At 39.1% G+C, this 17,815-nt stretch overlaps 1 protein-coding gene across 5 annotated transcripts in view; it reads left to right on the forward strand.

The window, feature by feature from the left end:
- PATJ (PATJ crumbs cell polarity complex component) overlaps window positions 1-17,815 on the forward strand; it is a 219,626-nt gene that overhangs the window by 195,204 nt on the left and 6,607 nt on the right. For all 5 annotated transcript variants that reach the window (XM_072997719.2, XM_072997722.2, XM_072997721.2 and 2 more), the window contains 8 exons: window positions 1,393-1,586; window positions 2,999-3,146; window positions 3,850-3,936; window positions 5,584-5,701; window positions 6,404-6,444; window positions 7,319-7,441; window positions 11,360-11,464; window positions 17,096-17,199. In XM_072997719.2, coding sequence (XP_072853820.2) covers window positions 1,393-1,586; window positions 2,999-3,146; window positions 3,850-3,936; window positions 5,584-5,701; window positions 6,404-6,444; window positions 7,319-7,441; window positions 11,360-11,464; window positions 17,096-17,199 — 920 coding nt within the window. The remainder of the gene's footprint in view (window positions 1-1,392; window positions 1,587-2,998; window positions 3,147-3,849; window positions 3,937-5,583; window positions 5,702-6,403; window positions 6,445-7,318; window positions 7,442-11,359; window positions 11,465-17,095; window positions 17,200-17,815) is intronic.

The raw sequence follows: 17,815 nt of genomic DNA on the forward strand, positions 1-17,815 counted from the left end.
TTCAGGATCAGGGAACATGCCCCTGCATTCTTTCATCTCCCGCAATTATCCTCTTTATTTGCTATATTTTTTAAAAAAATTCTTATAAATATGAGATAAGTGCTAAATCACCCTATTGCATTATTGCTGGATCATCATTATTGTGGCCCATATTTACACCCTTGTCAGTTCCCCATCAGATTGGTAGAGGCAGAACCAGAGGAAGGAAGGAAAGAAGAGGGGCTGACTGCATGAGCACGAACTATGATTTCAGATGTAATACAGGCTGTGAATCAAATTGCAGCAAAGCTGAATTGCCCTGATTCAGCTTTCCAGTATTGTCGTATCATAAGAGCAGATAGCAAACGCATTTATATTCTTTAATTTGAAGAAATGTTTCAGACAAATTAACAAACACAAAGGTGACCAACATGCTGCAGGATGTTAGTGTAGCAGAACATCTAGTCTATTCTAGCCTAAAACTGTTGTTATTGTTATCTGCCATCAAGTCCAGACTTATGCTGACTCTCTGAATGTGCAATCTCCAAAATGTGCTATTCATAACAGCCCCACTCAGCTCTTGTGGACTCAAGCCTATGGCTTCCTTTAGGGAGTCAGTCCATCTTATATTTGGTCTTCCTCTTTTCCTGCTGCCTTCCACCTTTCCCAGCATTATTGTCTTTTCAACATAAAAAACAATGGATCATATTAATCAGTAAACAGGAAGAGCTGACTAGCAAATCATGGATTGGTTCAAACATAATGCTGAACCATAATTTAAGGCTGCAAGAGAAAACCTAAACAGTTGTCAGACTTATGTCCTCTCCATCCTCCTGCTTCCCTATTGCCACAAGCTCATGTTTTGAATCATTTACTTCTGTTTTCTTTTAACTTGTCTCTTGTTATCATCTGAGAGGTTCTGGATGATTTTAACTAGTGGAAACAACCAATATTGTAAACTGCCATTACTGAGTCACATTTGTTTCTATTAGCCATATTTTAAATTAACCAGAGTTTAGGTTCTGGGTAGCATGCACTAGGGTTTATTTAAAACACAGATGAAAGCTCCCAATGCCACAGCTGTACCAGCTAAAAAGGCCAATGTGGGGACAATAAAGTTTTAAGATAATTGCAGCTCACCCTATATTTGAATCATTTAATTGAATGGAGGTTAGAGAATGCTTCCATGTGATTTACAACATTTCTCAGCTACATTATTTTGAAAATGAATCATCATGAATTTATGAGAGTTGAGATTGAGGATGAAAGTTTATGCAGCTGCGATCTTTCCTAATCTATATGACTTGTTTAACAATGAGCATGTTGATTAATTTCAATGTATTAATTGATTAATCTAATTAAAATCCAGTAAAAAAATCAGAACTATGGGTATAATACATTGTTTCATTGTAGGTTAATGGCATAGACTTGAGGAATGCTAGTCATGAAGATGCTATCACAGCCTTGAGACAGACTCCTCAGAAGGTGCAACTGGTTGTATATAGAGATGAAACTCATTATAAAGATGAAGAAAATTTGGAGATTTTCCATGTAAACCTACAAAGAAAAATGGGCAGAGGTTTAGGGCTAAGCATTGTTGGGAAACGGTAAGGATTGGTTGGTTGGTTGGTTATTTATTTCTGTATTTGTTTATTTTCATCCTGCCTTTCTCCTTAAAAAGGACCCAGTGCAGCTTACATCATTAAGAAGACAATATTTAAAAGTTAAAACAATAAATATATAAATATTTTAAAAGAATTATACAAGTATTGTTTTAAAGACGGTAAATGAAATCAGTACTAAGACACATTGAATACAAGAGAGCACAATAGTCCATTAAAAAAAAACACTTTGTCATTTCTCTGTTGAGAATTCTGTTGTAGTAGAAATTGAAAAGATCACTATAGAGCAGTAGCAGCCCTTATAACATCAGTACAGTTTGTCCTAACTTTGAGACAAATGTTGTGCCCTCAATCCTTTGCCCTGTTTGCGAGAGGTGAATTTGTAGAAAGCATTAGCTAATTCAGGGCTCAGGGAGTTTGCAAACTGATGTAGTTCATTGGGAGACTGTCTGTTTATCATAATACTTTGTATAAGATCAGTAACTGTCCTCTCTGTGTAGGCAACTGTTTTCCTATTCTGTTTCCCAGCGTGGCAGATAGTAGCAGTTTCCTGTGTCCGCCTTCCTTGCCTTTTTAGAGGAGTATAATATGTGCTAGTCAGAGGTCAGCAGTCATCCAATTCTGCATATGAACATCATTTTCTGGGAGCCTGAATTAGAAGCTAGTTACTAGGTAGTTGCAACACAATATATTGTTTTTCTCAGTGGAAGCAAGAAGCCCCAGTGGCTCCTGATCGCAATCTATGACTCTTGCTGACATACACAGAGAAAGGGAGAGAGAGAAAGCAATTGCCACTTGCTGTGCTACATAAAGCGGTGAAGTAAATACAAGAACATTTTGCTGCTTGAATCCTCCCAGTACTCTCACTTTTCCTTTTCCTTGGCTGTAGAGCTTTCGTCTTTCTCTTCTGCACATTGGAAGCAATAATAAAATAAGGCAGGACCTGTGAGGACAGTGATCAGTGAGCTGCACTCTGACCTCTGGTTCACAGTAATGAATTTATTTGGACTCAAACTGCTACTGACATGCCAGCCTTATTCAGATGTTCAGGAAGGCACAGAAGACAAAAGAGCAGTCATGAGTGTATATTTATATCTTTCTTTAGTATTAGATTTAGATCCCTTTCCCTCAAAATGGGAAGCTTAGCAAGGTAAACAAGCAAACAAACAAACTGTTTAGAATTTAATCCAAGATTGACCATCGCTATATGTTTAACATTTCCTGCCATTTCACTGCCTTTACAAAATAAAATAAAATTAGCCAGTGGAATATCTTGTGCAGTTGTTTTGTGGGTGACAAATAGCTGAATGCCTCCGTCCTTGCAGTTTTTACATGCAAATTCCATTTAGCAAATAGACTGGGTAGTGCGGTAACCCGTGTGCTTCTTACATTGTTAGAAATGGAAATGGAGTATTCATCTCTGACATTGTCAAAGGAGGGGCTGCTGATCTGGATGGGACACTAATTCAAGGGGATCAGATCTTATCCGTTAATGGAGAGAATGTAAGGCATGCTTCCCAAGAGGAGGTTGCCACCATTCTGAAGGTGAGTATACTCTATAGTCTTGCGATTGCAAGTGTACTGCAATCTAAGCATATAATGCTGCTCTTTGCAGAGTGCAAAGATGACCTATAGTTATCTATTGTCATTTGAACTTGATCTGTATGATCCTGCTTGGCCTTACATTAGCCAACTTAGCCAACTCTAAAAGCTTCTTCAAAAAACCTTCAATGCCACTCAATAAGAGCAGTGAGGTTGCCTGCTTGGTAATGACTCCCTCCTGGATGGCTTATGTTCGGCCCCTTGTGCACATATTTAAACTGGTCATGGAAGCTTATTTCTTCAAATTTCCTTTTTCTCAGGGTATAGTTCATCAAGGGTTTGTATGATTCAAGGCAGGTTTCTTGTACGGCTTCCTAATGTTTCAAATGCATGCTTGTATCATTCTCATTTATATTTCTTATTTGGAGTACAACACTGAAAAATAATATCTAAACACATTGAAATAAAGTCCTGTATTTTCAGTTGAATGCAGTGTTGTTGAAGATTCCTTGGCAACAATATCAATAAATAAGCCATGAGCTTGGTCTTGGCCCAGGAAATCTCTTTTTCTGAATATTTAATTTGTTATAAAATAGTTGTGGGCTTCTCAAAATTGTGGTTTTATGTGTGGGTGCAAGTCTGGAGGAATGAAGACTTTCTTTTAGGATTCAAATGACGTGTGGTTTGTATTTTGCCGTATCCTAAGTGTGCTCAAGGTCTTGTGCAGCTAGAGATTGGACGACTGAGAGCTGGATCTTGGGCATCTTCACAGAAAACATCTCAAAACAGTCAGGTTAGTGACAACTGATGGTGCATTAATACAAAATGTAAAATGAGCGATATGAAAAATTAGCTGGTGATTTCTTAGGTCTAAAACCAATTGTGAGCTCCAATTTGAGTCAATAAGGACTTGACAAATCCACACTTAGTATAAGCTGCATTGATTGAATGGATCTATTATCTGATTAGGATTAACTTCTGGATTTAGACTTACTAAATGAAGGGAAGGATCATAATATACTCTGACTTTAGAAACCAGCCTAGCAATCACGATTTTCTCTAAAGTCAGAGAACATTAACAGACAGAGGGCCTAGGAATCGAGGAGTCAAATGTGCCCATTCCTGAACCTTGGAGGACCTCACCCCACTCTGGTGACTACTGCCCCCCAAAATTTCTTTTTATAAATAATTATTTTCTTACTGGAAAAGCTCTCTTGTGCCCTCTAGTGGCCACATTTTTAAAAATAAAATTGCCTCCCTCAAAAATAGTGAAATTCGTCCCGTGCCCCCTAGAAAACAGAAAGGATTTTTTTGGAGTCATTTTTAAATGGTTTTGCAGGGGTGAGGGGTTGTGTGTGTGCGTATGTAACCCTCATCACTTCCCAGTAAAGTAAGCCTCAGGAGGCTACAGCCATAGGTTACTCCTGCTGCCTTAATGGATTTTCCATGTTAAAAAAGAATGGGAGAAGCCACGGAAAATCAAGATATTACAAGTAGAGCATGTCATTGTCTGAACCATCGCCATAAGACTGAATGACAAAGGTAGTATATGAAAAAAGTATCACCTGGAATCACTCACATAAATGTTTAGTACAGGTATTTATTCCTCCAAGATCCAGTTGGTATCATTAGCCATCTGTGTGCCCTTTTGATGAAGGCATCCAGGTTCCAAACAAAACTGAATTTTTTTCTTCAACCAAGCATCTCGTTTGGCTCAGATGTGTCTTATTTTTCCCCATTTCACCCTGCTGGTCTCATGGGTACCGGGAAGCACAGAACCATTTTAATGAATTCACCATGCACCCTGAGGAGCACTAATTGAAGTTCTGCAGAAATTTCATGAGCACTCTGTGACTTGGGGAAAAGCTAAGGTTTAACTGGAGAAGGAATGGTTCTTTTTCCAGACACCATCCTAGCACAGCTACAGTTTGGCAGCCAGCCTCCAGATATAGATGTATGAAATGCACTTACCATTGAGAGCGCATAGAAGTTCTAGCCTATCAAAGCATTTCTTGGGGTTTGGAGGAAAAGGGAAGAGGGTTGTTCAATGAATGCATTTGATTTAATATTAAATTGTGTATTGTTTCCATCCATGTTTCCTCTTTGAACCTGTTTTAAATGTAGATATTTTGGGTCTCTCTCTCTCTCTCTTTCTCTCATACACACATATCTGCCTGCAAAATAATTTTGCACTTCTGTTTTTACTAGTGTCAATAGTTTTCTAGGAATAATCTAATAACACATATTACATCCAGTAGTGTCCCAAGGACAGTATGTTTGAATCAATTAGAGATACCACTGATAGGTAATGAGCAAAATAAGCTTCTAAAATTTTTTCTCGTTTGGATTATTGTGCATGCATCTGTCTTTGAAAACTTTAACTGCTACAAATAAGTGTTTGTTTCTCTCTTGAGTGTTATTGTTTTTACCTGATTTTCAGATAAGCCAGCGAAATGCTCATAGTCACCTTCACCCTACATTTGCTCCAGTCATTTCCACTCTACAGAATTTTGTTAGCAATAAGAGGTCATCTGCTGATTCGTCTCACAGAAATTCAGGTATAGAATAGAACTCGTATTCTGCAAATTATATAGATAACTCAGTGCAATCCATGTGTTGGGTCATAAAACTCAAAACCAACCAAACAAGAGTACACCAACTAAATCAAAGGGATATACTTAAGTGTTGACTTAAGGATTTCTCTTAACTCAGTGAATTGTTGATGTTTACTTCGGACAAACAATTTAGCCTAAAGTGTTTTCCTCAGTTTTTACATGAATTTCAGCAATTGTTTGAACTTGTCCTATTGCAAATGTTAGTATCTTATTGAATGGGATATTTTCTGCTCATCAGGTTTTTATCTTCAAATGAGATGTTAAGGTCTCACACAGTCACTAAAGTTTAACAAAATTTCCAGCAACCTGCACTAAGTGGGAATGTCCCGTTGCTGTCATCCATTTTAATCCATCTAACTGTCTAGAACTGCCAGAATCCAGTAGTCCCTTGGCTCTCACAGAACAAAACCAACATGCTTGCTAATTTAAGTGGAGATGTGCATACTTAAATGCACCCCAGTTCATCATCTCCACATTTAACAAGTGAAATAGCATGAGGAATAGTCAAGTCACATCTTTGGGAGGGAGCTGACATAAACAATCACTTTGCTCAGTGATAGTTTCAAAACGGCAACCAGGGATTGTAGTTTCCTGATGGCATTATGTCTTAATTACTGAAACTAATTGGGTTTCTTTTTTAATTAGTTGGAGCAGACATGAGCCCGAGGACTGTGGAAATAACAAGGGTCAGTGAGTTCTTTTTCCTCACTTTCTAAAACTGTTCTTATTTAGAGCAAAAGGTATCTGCTGTTCAGATTTTTCTTCTTAGCTGTATCATTGCAGCCTCTTTGTATGATTAGCAGGTCCTCCAAAAGATACTTTGCCTGCTACAGTATATGCAACTCTGAGGTTATCTTCTGTTGTACACAGTTCTGCTATTAATGTGTATGTGGAAAACCACGTTCTATTATGTTTAATAAGTTTGTGTGTTCTGTGCTGTCATATTTTATCTGGTTTTGGTAACCCTGATAAAGTTTCCAATGTAGGTGAGATGTTTAAGGAGTGGTTTTACCACTGCCACCTCTCAGTGAGTTTCCATGACCAAACAGGGATTCAAAACCACACCTGAGTTCTAGTTTGTTACTCTTTCCACTACGTCACACTAGTTCTCTTAATAACGTTAGCAATATGTAAATATTATTTACATGCAAAGAGACCAGTGACAGATTGTACGGTCTTTTTCTCTTGTGCAAATTACCAAAGTTTTCACATGGCATGGATTTTCTTTGCATTTTGTTGTTGCTGAAACAGGATTAAATAGGAGTGATGGAATGCTTGAAGAGACGGAATTATGCACAGGCAGTGAGATTTTATACCATGGGAATAAGTGGGTTTATATTTATAACAAGAAAGGTGGATTTGTGTCCTCCTAATGTTGGAGGACTACAGGTCCCATTGTTCCTTACGATTGTGTATGCTGACTAAGGCTAAAACAACTTTTAGAGGGCCTTATGCTGCCCATTGCTGATCTAGTACAAAGCTTACATGTGGTGCATGTAATGTGACAGATTTTTGAAAGACGGGAACACCAATGATTACAATGTTGGTCTTTCTGTTAAGGGTCCAAATGACGCTCTTGGCATCAGTATAGCTGGTGGGAAGGGAAGCCCACTGGGAGACATTCCGATCTTCATTGCCATGATACAAGCCAGCGGGGTAGCAGCACGTACACATAAGCTCAAGGTAAGTGGAAAGGACAATGTTATCTCCATAAACAGTGAGTTTGTTTTTCTGGTACTGGTTTTGTTCCCTTACTCTGAAGAGAATAATTCTGCTGCAAGAACTGTATTGTAAATTTATTGAAGATTCTTCCACTCCCATTTGTAACTGCAAAGGTTGCTTCTTTCAATTCACAGAAGCATCTTTATAAAACTACTGTTGAGTGACTGCATTAACAGCAATCACGGAAAATCACGTCTAAGGGCCTCCGATTCTGCTTCATAATTTGCCATCTCAGTAGAGAGAAGGGCCTGGAAGAATAGGAGGCATTTCTGAGAATGTATTTAAAATCTGGTTCAGTTGCCTTGCAGTGATAACTGAATATTTGATACCTAAATCAATTTAAGCTTACATCTGCAGATTCTTCAGAATCATGATTTTTTTAAAAAAATCAAGCTATGTGGCCTCCTAGGAAATAATGTAAACATTTGACATGTTCTCAGTCTCAACACAATGTTCTGCAATTCAGTCTGGGAAGCATTCATTGAGATGATGTAAACTATGATCTAGGACATTCACAGGTTCAGCTTTAGCTGGAGGACCAGTGCTTCTTTTCATATATTTTCCAGCAATAACACCATGTGCCCTCATAACCGTCATTTATGAGTGCCAGCAGCTATTTCTGAGAGCAGTCAGCTTCATCATTCCTATGAATGCTCTGGGTGTTTGGTGTAGCAAGATCCTGAATGTCTCAGCAGTTCCTAAACATTTTGCAATATGGTTCCAGAAACAAAAATATAAAACCAAATATTTATATCCTCTTTCTTGTAATCCCTAATGCTGTGAATGTCTTAGGTCAATGTTCTGCTTCCTTCCCATGAATTTTTCATTCTGGAATGTTGAGGTAATTTGTGTGAATAACATCTAAAATGTCTGAACTGGCTTCTAGATTTAGTGCTTATAATATGGTTAAAAAAGAAGGGTAAATTACAGGGGAAAAATCTGTAACCCCTGTAAACCAACTCTATGTGTTGGTTTAGAGCAGGAAAACAGGGAGCAATATAGCTGTTTTTATGTTAGAAAAACAGAAGAGCAAATATACTTAACAAGAATGTCATTGGCCAATACGCTTGCATTTATCATATCTTGGAAACAAAAACAAAACTTTGTCTGTGTCCACTTGACTTAAATATTCATTCACTCAGCCTCAACAACAGAAACTTGTAGAGTGGCAGTCTTACTGATATGCATAAATACTGTATGGGTTTTTAAAAGATAACATTTATGATTTCTGGAGATCACTTGTTTACCCCTGTAATGATGCCATCAAGTCACCCTCGACTTATGCTGACCCCATAAATGAGCAATTTCCAAAATGACCTGTTCTCAGCTGCCCTGCTCAGCTCTTGCAAACTCAACCCTGTGGCTTCCTTTAGGGAGTTAATCCACTTCATATTTGGTCTTCCTCTTTTCCTTCTGCCTTCCACCTTTCCCAGCATTGTCTTTTCCAGAGAATCCCATCTTCTCATGATGTCCCAAAGTGGGACAGCCTCAGTTTCAGCACTTTAGCCTCCATTTTTTAAAAATTGAGCAAATTCTTTACTAGGAAGTATTATAGGGTCCTAGATCAGTTTGATTTGACCTAGGACTCTATAATACTTTCTAGTAATTAATTTGCTTCTGTTTTTTAAAAAAGTTCTTTGCAGATGCAGTATGTGCTTTCCCCTATGAATAAACCTTACAAAAATATCTATATTATATGCATCATTTATATATAATCACACTGTAAATTGCCACTGCAATCACTCAGATAGTCATGCACAATGTGTAGTGCAGAGAGTGTTTGTGGACAAGGTTGTACTAAAGATCCAGCTGCCTTTCAGTTAAGTCTGCACAATGTTTGGGCTTGCTATAAGGTCTTTATTGTGGGCCTTCTTCTCTACATGTCTGTGGGAGTGTTGTTGTGCCTCCTACATTGGTGTGGAGAAGAAGGCCCACTGTATCTGGAGAAGAAGGTTCTAGACCATATGTGGCAAAAAAAGAGAGAGTATATTAACTTGATTACAACTTATTTGGCCTTCGAATAGCTATCTTATAAAATTGATATATGTTGACCTTGTATGTTATCTAATTTTCATAAGATAAGATAAACAGAAGAAATTAAGTGCATTAATGATCATATATAATCATATCTAGAGATGGGGGTTTTCATACACGAATACAAATATCCCCGCACAGCTGGACTTAATGAGGTTCTGGCCTCTGGGGCTGGACCGTCTGTCCGCTCACATGTCCCATAGCGGCGGTGGCCCCGCTCATCTTTCCAATCGCTCCCAGAGCGCCACTCTCTTCCTGCTCAGCTGGCCACTCAGCAGCCATACAGGGAGACTCATCCTCCCTCCCCCTGCCTGGAGTGGCTAGCCAAGTGGGAAGAGAGCAGCGCTCTGGGAGCGATTGGAAGGATGAGCAGGGCCGCCGCTGCTGCCAGACATGTGAGTGGACCCTCATTAAGTCCAGCTGTGTAGTTATATTTGTATTCATACACGAATATGAATGCCCCCATTCTAATCGTATCTAATATGAGCTATAGCCAGAATTCAGTGGAAGTGAGGGGCACAATCTATTGAAACACTAACCTATGGTCAGAATTCACAGCAGAATTGGAACATGTTGATAAGTACTGTTTCCTACCAAGTTCACTCCTGTGCTCTGCCCACTGTAGTCCCTCAGTCTATCCCCCAAAACCCTGTATTGGAGGATAAAGAAAGTCTCCGAAGGTAGTTTTCAGGTAGGCCATGAAGTAAATTCTATAACATCAGCATCTCTGGTGTTAAGTATGGTTTCTACCTATGTCATTGGCATCTGACATCACATGCTTTCTAGAAATCACTTTTTCCGCTTTTAATGCTTTCTTGTGAAATAATGTGCTTTCATTCAGCTGTGCTTGCACTTCTATAAGCATTTTCCACGTAGGATGAATTCTAGTATAGTTCTCCTTGTTTCTCATTTGCTTGTTGGTGTGACTGTGTGTGTTGTACTTTTCTCCTGGAGTTTTTCCCATTGCTCAGATTAACTAACAAAATATATAATATATAGAGAGAGGAGTAGGAATAACAATAACTAAAACAGAATCAGCAAGCTAAAAGAAACACCAACAGCAAAAAAAGGTAAACAGTCACAGAACTGATGACAAATAAGTTAAATCAAACTACAACTAAATGTAAAATTGCTTTAAAGGAAATGTTTTTAGTCACTATTGGAGCCCACAGACAGGCACAAAATTCTTGAGGGAGGGTCTTTCATATATAGGCCTCTGCCACAGAGAGCGTTCTCTTAGATGTTGCCACACATGGGTGTAAGACTATGCTAGCTGATGTTAAAACAAGGGCAGAGTCAACTGAGGCTGGCCCTTCACCTACGTTCCAAGCTGTGCAGAGCTTTAAAAATTATAACCAAACTTCATATTGCATTCAAGAACAAACTGGTAGCCCAAGCAGCTGATACAATAAAAAGATAGACTGTCCCAGGATTTTTGGCCTACTCAAGATGTTGATGGCAGCATTCTCTTCCCACCAAGTTTTCGGAGTTTCAGGAGCAGCCCCACTTAGAGCACGTTACAGCAACAACATCTAGCTTATGTATGTCAGGCCAAGTTCAGGTCTGAATGTGCTCAAATGGCACACCAGCTAAACTGGAGCAGAAGCATCCGTGACTCTTTGCCTGTGGTAGATTGACTGCTCCTTCTAGGAAGTGTTTTTCCGTACTGTGAAGAACACTCAGAGATCAGGTAAAATACAGAAGATCTATATTCTCTTTCTGTGCATTGTGGTTGTGCAATGACAAAGATGCAATAAATGTTGATCACTTCCAATTTTCCTTAATGCTGGCAATTTTTCTGTTACTATTGTGCCTTTCCCACCCCCCACCCCGTTTCCTCTTTAGGTTGGAGATCGGATTGTCAGTATTAATGGACATCCGTTGGATGGACTGTCTCATGCTGATGCAGTTAATCTACTGAAGAATGCTTTTGGGAATATTGTCCTGCAGGTATGATGATAAATCGAACATGCAGCTGCACAAAGATAGATAAATTGCGTTTTTAAAGGAAAGACTGCGCATCCTTGGCACAAGGCATCCCAGTGCTGCAGGGTGCTTTCTGATCTGAATTACAAAAGATGAAAGCAGGAAATTATTTCATTTGGTGCTTTATTCTTGCCTATACGGACTATGAGCATGAATCTTTAAAACCATAACAAAAGGGAGAAACGATTTCTTTCTGCACATGACAGATCATCAGTGCTTTTAGATCCTGTCACTTTTGAAACAAAAAACAATTCCCTTTCTTTTCTACATAGCTTTGACTGAACAGTCTATCACATTAACCTTCTCAGTCCATAAAAAATGAGGGCAAGAGAAATGACATTGCTGATTTTATGGACTTATGTAGAGCTGGTTATCATCAAAGTTGCAGTGCCTTGATTGTACAGTTGACCTATTGCCTCAGTTTGGGCAGATGAAAGGAAGGATGTGCAATTGATTGAGATTTATCTTTTATTTCCATTCATAATTTTTAGGGCATTTATTTTATTAGATGATGTAAAGATAATGTTAACAGCTTAACTGAAAAGAATTAGCATGATTCTCATGCAGTCTCATCTTCCTTAGAGGGTTATAATGACCATTGTACTAAGCTTTTGGAAGGCAATGAGTGGGGTGAAAATGAAAAAAAAATACTCTAGTACTTTTAAGTCATTTACTTTCAGTAGGAGATATGTAGATGTACTTAATTCCCATCTATTCAGAACTAGTGGGGTTTAAAAGTACTTAGGTATACTACTGCATTGTACTTGATATATTCAAGGTAGAAGTTGGGGTTCACTTAGATAAATCAAGCGAATTGATTGAAATTGCAGGCAGCAACCAGGTGGCAAATCTGAGCCTTTATCTGACAAGCTATATAGATAATGATTTTTGCAGGAATGATATTTTGCAACGTCACACAGTGAATTTTATGACTTAGGATTTCCCAAGTCCAGGTTCAGCACCCTAACCAGTACACCACATTAGCTCTCTTGGATTATGTTCTCTAGTGGGTATACAGTTGATTTCCCTCTTGGTGCAGATTACCTATGGGCCAGAGTGCATGTATGTGCCAGTATAAATATATCACTAGAAGTACTCCTGGTGCATTCATATGATAGCATCAGGATTACTTTCTGCACTGTGATTTAATCAATGTACACATATACTTGTGCCTGGCGGTAATTTTTTGCAGCAGCTGAAAGCCTCAGTGAAAGAGAATTCATAACAATTTCAACAAATCCCCAAAAGAAAAAAAGAATGAAGGCAGAAAACTAATGGGTTGTTGCGGGTCTACAAAAATAATAGCAGGATTCAGAACCTCAAGTTGAAGGAAAAATTGAATCAGAGGAAATTTGTAGCTATCCTTAGTGAGCCCCTGTCTGAGTGTTTTCTTTCCTTCCTCCTCCTCATGATTAGCTTTACCATTGCAATGAATTTTAAATTAAATTAAATTTGCTTTCTGGCAAGATATTCAGGTACTGGCTCCTGGAACCTGTTACTCTGTCACTCTTAGGCTGTGAGTGCACTACCTAAGTAGCCTTGGTTCAAAAAGCTCCAAGGTTTGCAGAAGTACAGGTACATAAGGGGGTGGGGAACCCTAAGAATGCACCTCACCCCAAATTAGCCAATTGAGACTGGATAGCTATCAAACAGAGAGTAACAGCTGAGCACATAAAACAGAATATGGAGCGGAGAATTAAATCAGAGGGAGCTCTGGGAAAGATGCTTTTCAGGATAGAATTCCTCTTCTTGTTTGTTCTACTTTGTATTTTGTTTCTACCTTATTGGGTGTCAATGATTACAACCCCATTCTTTTCCTTCTTCTTACTGACTGCCTAGGCTGATGCCTTCCAGTATGAACAGTAACACAACGTAAACATTTTTCATTAAATTGTGCATTGCTGCTGCCTCAGTTCATTTGCATGGGAGTCAGCAGAGAGAGAAAATGAAATTGGCAATCCACCTTTTTTCAGCTTGTTGAGATAGCTCTGTTGTGGCTATACGGATTTGCAAGAGGCATGGCTGCATCAGGGCTAGCTTTGTAGGCTCCAAAGAGCTACCTTAACATGCTGCCAATTAGCAAGAGGCACCTTAACAAACTGCAAAGATCTAACTTAGCCAACGGTCAATTAGCAATTTCCTTCTCATTTTCTGCTAAATCCTCAGTCTTTTCCTTCTATCTTTTGATCTCCAGCTATGCCCTAGCTAGCACATCACTGCTTGCACTAAGCCTTGTTGAATGGTTTGGAGATGAAAGGTGCTCAGTTGAGGGGAGCTGACACCCCTATGAGTCCCCCCTTTCCTTCTTCTCTCCTCACCTTGAACTAGGAAGCTGCACAAGCCAGCTTTCGTTACAGATTGCAATGAGGTGGGGACTCAGGGTTGATTTCTCATTGTATATTGTGTAGTCAGTGGAGAATAATACAAATCAGATTGTCCCAATCTCACATTTTTTGTCAATAGTTAAATGGCTGGCTTCTGTAAGAGTCTGTAGAAAATAACATTGACATTAGCTGAAGACTGATCTTATCACTGCTGCCAGGAAAAGGTATCTTGTTTATGTCTGTATTCTTCCCTGCACAGAACACAAGCAGTAATATTTTAGGATGGCAAGCAATCAAATTTTGCTAGTATGCCAAATACAAAATACATGCTCAAGGCATGCTCTATTGTAATAACACTTCCAGACAAGCAGATTGCCAAATATTCATGTTTTAAAAGGCTATGTCTTCTTGCAATATGGTTCTTTTTGAACAGTAATTGGCTTATAAAAATAAAATTTTTTCTCCTAACACATTTTAATTTCTTGTTACAAATTATTAATCCACTTTAAAGATATTTGTTACATACAAAATAAATAGATTGAGGGAAATGATATCAGTCGTTATATACACTCCTGTATCAGTATCCAGATATAGCAGCAGGAATAAGTGATAGATAGGAAATAGCTATATTTCATTTTGAGCAACTGTACTTTTCATCTCTCCAATGATGAATGCACACAATAAAGGCGAGCTCATTCCATCAATCTGATAATTGTGAGTGACACATCATTAAGTAATTCTGTTATCACTTAAACCACCTCATAGTAACTGGCCATGAAAGGTCAGATAATTGTATCCACTGGTGTGGAAAGGCTTATTGTCAATATATCCTGGGCAGGATGGCAAAAGGGTTTGTTAATGCTGTTTGCAAATGGGAGATTAAGATCCCAGGGGAGCACTTCATCTCTCCTGGCTGTTTGGATGCTGCCATTTAATTTAATCTTCTGTCTGCAGGTGTAGTAATGAGATAAGGAAAAGCATTTTGAAAGCTTGTTGAACTTCAGTGGTGCCAACTGCAGATTGGCAAATACAGATATACCCTCCTGCCAGGTGGTTGTGTTGTTCTTTAAGTTAGGAAACCTGAACAGTTTTGCTGTTCTTCCATTTTAGTAGATAGCATCTTTTTTTTCCCCATTCTGACATATGAATAATGCTGAAGGGAAAGCCTATCAGTATTACTTGTTGTTTAACAAAAACACTGTTATAAAATCAAGACCATCATATTTAGTTAAAATCTCTGCTCTCCATGCCTAATTAAACTTATGACTTTATAAAGTAGTGCATTGAGGTATAAGGGATCAATCTGGAAACATAATACTGGGTTTTTGACTCATTCATAACTGAGCCAACTTCTGGCACAGGCTGTTCAGCCAGGAAAGACATGTTTTGGCTTGGGCCCTACTCAGTCATACAGAATCTGAGTGAACTAGCCGTGCTCCCTCCTCACCTTGTTCAAGTAAAACAACAGATGTGAAATGGGGGAGACTCCTCCGTCTGTGAAGCCACTCTGCAGAACGTGAGAAATCAAGACTGTAGCTGACATGCAGAGTAGGTTCACAGCCTGACTAAACTCTTGTCTTCAGACTGATGTGCAAAGCTATTGTGGAAGGGGTGGGGCTAATTCACTGTCTCTTCACTTGTTTAGCCCACCCAGATTAGGGCTCAATTTACCAATAGTGCTCAGTTTACCAGTGAAATACAGCTCAATTTAGTCAACATATTTGTTAGGAGAGAAGACTTTCCAGTTCGTTCAGTATTAGAGATGGGCAGGCTTCACCTGGTTCATGTCAACTTAGCTAACAAATGAGGCAACCTGTTACCTCAGAATTGTTGAACAGTTCAAACAATAGACAGATCCATTCAAATTTGTGGGGGCGGGGAGCTCTGCAGCCAGACAATAAAGCAACATACTGTTGATTTAGTCTCCATAGTCACCAGAGGAGAGGTGCTGTTTTGAACAACTCCCACAAGGAAATTTGGACTCTGCTGGAAAAACCTGAGGTGAAGAGGATCCTGAACATATGGTTGTTTTATCTGAAAAGATCACAAATAGAGTGAGCATTCCTCACATGCTCCATTATTTCTTGAACCAAGGAGGAATGGGCCAAGATGTAGAATTTAGAAGCTCATAGTGCTCTCCTCTCTTTTGAGACAAGCCTTATCAGTCCTCTGAAGTTCATTTCTAGATCTAAGACTATGAAAAAAAAAACTAGTGAAATTTTCTAGCCTCTCTAGTTTCTTTTCTATCCCACATCAATGGTTTATATATGAATAAGCTCATGAGTGGGGATCAAATCCATGCTGAAAGTGTGGCCAGTTAAAATAATGCAATTGCAAAGAAGGATTCATTAGCATTGACAAACTATATTTTCAGTATTTTCCTCTTCCACATCTTTCTCAAGACTACCCAGGTTTCTGTTGTGCCTGTTCTTTTCTCTGCACATTTTCAGACAGGAGTGCAAAATGATATAAGGGCTCTCAATTATGGCTAAAAATATTGATTTCTAATGGTATTGATCTGTGGTTCTGATGACTAGGCAACAATATAGTGCTTTTTTGCATTGATTTTCAAGGGAATCATTGAGGTGAAGTTTAGCGAACCTTGATTTTTCCCCTTTGCACTTGCAGTATATACTGTAGGTTGCACTCTTTTGAACTCTTGGGAATTTACTCCTAAATAAACACGTTCTGTATCATGGTCCCGAGCCATTGATTTTCACCATCTTTTGAAAAGCTGGGCAAAATATCTAGTAGGCTCCTATCTAAGCAGAGGTTCAAGAACATACGGGCTACATGCAGCCCTTGTACTGCTGAGGCCCCTAGTGCCCCTGCACTCTAATTTTTTTAAGTTCCCTTGTGCCCCCTAGGATATGTACAGAGTAGTTTTGCTACTTTTGAAGGGGTCCTCGAGCACGCCTAGGCCCCTACCCCTATTTAAATTGTTTTAAAATATTGGCTATGAGAGTGTGCAAGGGGATTTCAGTGAAAGTCACTGTATTTAAGGAGAGAGAGAGAAACAGTTGGATGGGGATTACAGGCATAGATGTGGCCCTCCATGGACCAGAGATGGGTATAAATGGTTCCTGAATCTTTGTAGGTTGTCTGCCACTGGTCTGGATGCTTGCACTGTCTGTGCCCACTTAGCTTTTACAAATCAGCAGGATTTGGAGCTTCTGTAGTTTGTGCTTGCTTGCTAACAATGCAGAAATGCTGCTTGTTAATATCCTAGATAATATGTGAGGGTTATTTTCATACTTTTTCTGACTTCCAGGTGGTTGCTGACACCAATATCAGTGCCATAGCCAGCCAGCTGGAAAGTATGACTGCTAGCACAAATTTTAGCCCTCATACTGAACACCATCCTACAGACCCAGAGTAAGTATGTATGCTGTCTTGGTGCTTTAGATACTCTAGCAGAGGCAAAATATTGCCCAATAACAGTTGAAAATGCAAACAACACCCTTCACTGGAACTGTCATCAATTTTAACAACTCTTCACTTTGAGCATATTTTATCCCTTGTTTTCTGAGCCAAAAAAAGTTGTTGACATGTAAGTAATTTGACCATTGGAGTTTCTGCTTTTAAAAGGTAAAGGTAAAGGTTCCCCTTGACAATTTATCCAGTTGTGTCCAACTCTAGGGAGTGGTGTTCATCCCCGTTTCTGAGCCATGGAGCTAGTGTTTTGTCCATAGACAGTTTCTGTGGTCACGTGGCCAGCATGACTAGACACGGAATGCTGTTACCTTCCCACCAAGGTGGTACCTATTTATCTACTCACATTTTTACATGCTTTTGAACTGCTAGGCTGGCAGGAGCTGGGACAAGTGATGGGAGCTCACTCTGTCATGTGGATTTTGCAGTATAGCCCACAGTGGCAGTATAGCCCACAGTGCCACCACATCTACTTCACCCTAAATGTATCTCCCAAAGAACTGTCAAAAATCATATTTAGTTATTTCAGGCGGATTGCAGGTATGAAGAAGCAGTTAAT

Source organism: Pogona vitticeps, chromosome 4, assembly GCF_051106095.1.
Source record: "Pogona vitticeps strain Pit_001003342236 chromosome 4, PviZW2.1, whole genome shotgun sequence".
Classification (NCBI taxonomy): domain Eukaryota; kingdom Metazoa; phylum Chordata; class Lepidosauria; order Squamata; family Agamidae; genus Pogona; species Pogona vitticeps.